This window comes from Neodiprion virginianus, unplaced genomic scaffold (genome assembly GCF_021901495.1).
Source record: "Neodiprion virginianus isolate iyNeoVirg1 unplaced genomic scaffold, iyNeoVirg1.1 ptg000010l___fragment_2___debris, whole genome shotgun sequence".
Classification (NCBI taxonomy): domain Eukaryota; kingdom Metazoa; phylum Arthropoda; class Insecta; order Hymenoptera; family Diprionidae; genus Neodiprion; species Neodiprion virginianus.
The window spans coordinates 75,242-80,261 of NW_025804442.1; the positions used below are offsets into that span (position 1 = coordinate 75,242).

General features: G+C 42.1%; 1 protein-coding gene across 1 annotated transcript; it reads left to right on the plus strand.

Annotated features, from left to right (window-relative positions):
• Window positions 1-2,930: 2,930 nt before the first annotated feature.
• Window positions 2,931-3,251, plus strand: LOC124309689 (uncharacterized). The gene has a single exon (XM_046773529.1). The coding sequence runs from the start codon at window positions 2,931-2,933 to the stop codon at window positions 3,249-3,251; it is 321 nt and encodes a 106-aa protein (XP_046629485.1).
• Window positions 3,252-5,020: the final 1,769 nt, after the last annotated feature.

Consider the following 5,020-nt stretch of genomic DNA (forward strand, 5'->3'; position numbering starts at 1 on the left):
GTCTTTTTCCACTCGCACTTCCGAGCTCGAACCATCGACACACTCACGGTTCTTCTCGTCCGATTTTTTTATGAATTCACGCACTAAAAGTCTCAGAGCGTATATATTCGCGTTTTCAGGAACCTGTATACTAAGTCTCTCACATATTGTCAGTAATACAGATGTAGTATTATTTATTATCCATCCGGTTTTCTTTTCGTTTATTAGAATTTCTATTTGCGGCTAGTCTAACGGAGCACTCATTCGGAGCACGCGTAGATTTATTATCCTCGTCGCCAATGTTATGTATGAAATAAGACGGGACTCAGCGTTATTCCATTATCAATCGTTTATTTCGGAGCGGTGTTTACATCGTCGCTCCCGAGACGAGACTGCCTTTCATCGAGCTCGGGCAAGACCCACAGGTCTTCGTAGTTTTTAAGAATATAGATATATAGCAGATGTCAAAACGGTTTTTTCGCTCTCGAACGGAGGTTTTTCATACCGGATGTACCCGTCCCATTTTTTGTAAATTATCGTACTTCCGTAAATAGTTCGTAGTGTTGCCACGCACACCCCATATCAATATTAGGTGGCACATTCACTCGCGTCGACGTCAAAAACGGTTTTTTCGCTCTCGAACGGAGGTCATTAGTACCGAATGTACCCGTCCCATTTTTTGTGAATTATCGTACTTCCGGAAATAGTTCGTAGTATTGCCACACACACCCCCCATCAATATTAGGTGGCACATTCACTTGGTTCACTAGCACGATTGAAGATATACGATTTGTCCGGTTGGGCTGGTTTGCTGTTTTCAGGGCTCTTTTTGCGGGTGAATTGTGATGTTTGACACATTTTTTCATTCTTCAAATGTGTAGTTAAGTCTAAGAAATTCGATAATTCCATTTTTAAAAAACCGTTCGATGAACGATCCAAACATCAACTAGGTTATCAGGGCATACTTTCGCATAGGGCGTCATAGAGATGTGGATAGCTTCTACTACTGCCAGACATATGCACGTATCCCAAAACATCTCGTGCGTGATAATGCAAATTTATTGGTGATCTTCTGTCAAGGTGAGATGAATTTGAAGCACATTTACGCCGATCATGTGAACATCGATACGATCTCTGCTCGGTTACAGTTTCGTTCTCATTGACGAAGATAGCGAGATCAACGCGGGGAGATATCAAAAAGATTTCGATTGCTTTATAAGTATGAATTATTGCCAATGCGTTGAGATACCCGCAGTCAAGTTGTAACAATCAGAGTGTCGACATGAAGAGTGAGCAGATTCGCAAGCAGGTTGGCATGTTACGCGAAATCGCGAAAGCTAGCGAAACGATACGGCATAAACACAAGATGATTCGAAGGTATAAAGATACAAGCGAGCAGGCTATCAAGGAAATGCTGAAGCCTATGGTTGCGCCGCTGCGAGAATTGGTGGATACCTCGAAGCAGCAGATAAAACAGAAAATTAAACCGGAGCCGGGGGATATTTCGGTGAAAAAAGATGAGAAACCCTTTATTTCGGTGAAAAAAAAAATGAGAAACCGAATATTTGGGTGAATGAAAAAAATGAGAATCCGACGCAGACTGCAGACGATACAGATGACTATGGAGATGCTTTTCTCGATATTGAAGACAGACAAAATAGCTAGGGGAATGAAACAATTGTACCTATGCCAATAACCACAAGTACACCGGTGAGGAGTAGGAAGCGAAAATCAGAGGACTTAGTTTGGCGGCATTTGAAAATGTTCGAGACGGAGGAGCGATCGGATTTGGATGAGAAATATGGTGTTCGACACTCGGTGCAAGGATTGAAGATTGGTGATTCGAAAATAAGGTTTGATACGGATCAGATGCACGTTGACGGTAAAAAATACAAAGCAACACCGGGATTACTTGAATTATTATTCAAAAAGTCACCCGATACCGCTATTCTGGTGACTGAGGATAGGAAAAACTATGCTGAAATTACTCTAGCGACCGATGTTCATAGGCGTGGTTATAAGGCTGAAAAAAGCATTCGCAGAGATGAGAAAAGTGCAAAGTACAAGGACTTTGTCGCTCAATATGTGGGATCGCTGAAAAAGAGAAGTTGGAGGTCTACCGAGCCATAAGATTGCGCGATAAGAGCGGCAGAGTTATGGATCACGTTTACTGAAACGACCCCAATGAAATTATTGACAGACTTCGACTATTTATGGCATCACAGGCGGCCGGAAATACTAGCCATTCCAATGAAATAGTCTCCAGTATTGAGGAGTTGCGCGAGGCTGGGATCATTTATTAGCGTGGGATCAATCCTCAAATTATCATTCATCCATTGACCGTAGAGCAATGAGCATAGACATATTTGGTCATCAGTTGAGGGCGGGTGTGAAAATAAAAGGAATACCGGGTAGTTGTGGGCCTCCGGATGTTGGATTCAAAACCACCGACGATAACCAGTACGATATAGACAGCAAACGATTGTGTAACATCGCCGGTCCACGCAAGGAAAACGATGCCGTTTCTATGAAAGTTCTCAATCAATGTTGTATCCAGAACGATATCAAGAGGGAAATTCATGCCATTGAGGTGCAAATCGCTAATAATACCGAAGAAATTCCAGAGGTTATGCCTGAAAGTATCAAAAGTTTGAGGCGCGATTTGAATTTGATGCAGAAAACTGTCGAACGCGTGGCATTGTCAATAGTTAAGCAGCATGAAAAAGACAATAGCGGACGAACTTCACAGACCAGCCCGGCGTAATTACCCAAGGCATTTTGTAGATATACGCGGGTTGGATGAGACTTGGCAAGTTGATCTTGTCGATCTGTCAACATACTCATCCACCAACAATGGCCATAAATTTCTGCTTACAGTTATTGATATATTTTCCAAATTTGCCTGGGGCGTATCGATTGAGAGTAAAAATGCCACTGATGTAACAAACGCTATGAAGACTGTGCTTGTGCAGGGGCATGTACCGAAACACCTACACGTCAATCAGAGCAAAGAGTTTCACAACAAAGAATTCACGGCTCTCATGACGCATCATGGTATAAATATGCACTCGTCATTCAGTAACTTGAAGGCATCGATATGCGAACGCTTTAATCGAAAGCTGAAAAATAAAATGTGGAAGCAATTTACTCTACGTGGTTCCTACAAATGGCTCGATAATCTGCCCAAATTAATTGAATCTGACAACAACACCAAACACCGTACAATTAGAATAAAGCCGAAATACGTTATGGCAGCCAACGAAAAACAATAGTATCGAAGCGTGTACAAACCGCAGCAGATCAACAGAAGCAATATCCCGACGGTTATCTTATAGAAAAGGTGCTACCCAAACGTGGTGATCAGCTATACCGGGACAATCTCTTGAAACTATACATACAATGCGCATGCGCGAGTTTTATCGGCTGCTCGGGTAGGCTGGCCACTCCGAGTTTCAGCTGTCAAACTCTGTTTCTGGGGGCGATGTAGTTCATACAAATTTTTGAGGTTAAAATCTCAAACAGTCGAGATAATGACTCGGAAAGTTGATGCTAATGCTTTTTGAAAATTGGCTTTATTCGACTGAAATGCGAAATCTGTTTAAATGTTGGGTGCTTGGAAGAAACGCAGCAGGTAGGTGAGAACACTTTATTTGATCACTTTTATTAATTCGTACATTAGAAATAACAATGAAATTTGTTTCTGTCAACAGGTGATACGGCCAAAATAATTACATCTCTAATATTTACTGTTATCTGCCTATTCAATTTATCACACGTGTTGGCTATTATATCACATAGGAACACCGTACGAGGTTTAAGAAATCAATAAGAGCAGACACATAGATTTTAAGTGGAAAAAGAAGTAGATAATGTAATTCACATATTCTGAATAAATCGCAACGTGGCAGTACAGCTGATGAGAGAGTAGAGTGTATATGTGTACATGTCGCGTATACAAGAGTCGGCTCGTTACCTGCGCGACGAGATGTACAGAGTGCTGCAGAATCGTTGCTGCTTTGGCTGTTTTTCCAACACCCTTCCTCAACGATTATGCGCCTTCAATCGATGTTATGTTCGATATCAACCAATTGACATCCTTTTCGATGTTTTTTCAGCTTCACGGCTCCCAGTGGTTTTGTCATCACATCGGCAATCATCTCGTCTGTCGGACAGTATTGTATATCGATGATTTTCTTTTTAACTAGATCTGTCACGAAATGAAATTTTACGTCTATGTGCTTTGTTTTGTTTTTCGACTCCCCATTTTTTACCAGCTTGATTGCACTCTGATTGTCCTCGTACATCCGGATCGGCTGTGTTTGCTCTATTCCGAAGTCTTCGAGTAATCTTCGTAACCATAGTAGCTCCCTGCTCGCTTCTGCTATCGCGATGTATTCTGCTTCGCAGGTCGACCAGGCTGTACATGTTTGTTTTCTGCAAGCCCATGCGATTGCTCCTCCATTGTATGGAAATATGAACCCGCTATACGACTTGCTGTCGCTCCTATTCTCTGCCCAATCTGCGTCTGTGTACACTTCAAGCCCTTTACTGTTGCTTGTCAGTTTTAATTTGAATTGTTTTGTACCCTTTAAGTATCTAACAATTCTTTTTGCTTCGTTCCAATCAGTTTCAGTCGGATGTTTGACCCTTTTACTCAATATCGATACACTTGCCGCTACATCGGGCCGCGTGTGAGTCGCCACGTATAGCAGAGCTCCGACGAGTTTCTGATATTCGTCTCCATTAACCATTGCTTTTCCATCACGAGCGATTTTCAGATACCCAGTGTCCAGGGGTGTCTTGGATACTTTTGCGTCCTGTAGCCCAAATCTATCGACGATTTTCTGGATGTAGTCCGCTTGGTCCATGTAGAAAACTCCTTTTGGGTCTCTTTCGATGTTTATTCCCAGGTAATTCTTCAATTCACTAAGTCTCGTGAGCGTGAATTCTTCTTCGAGTTCATCAGCTATAGTTTGTATTTCGTTCTCGTCCTCATCAGCGATCAGAAGGTCGTCGACATATACTGCTACGTACTGGACGC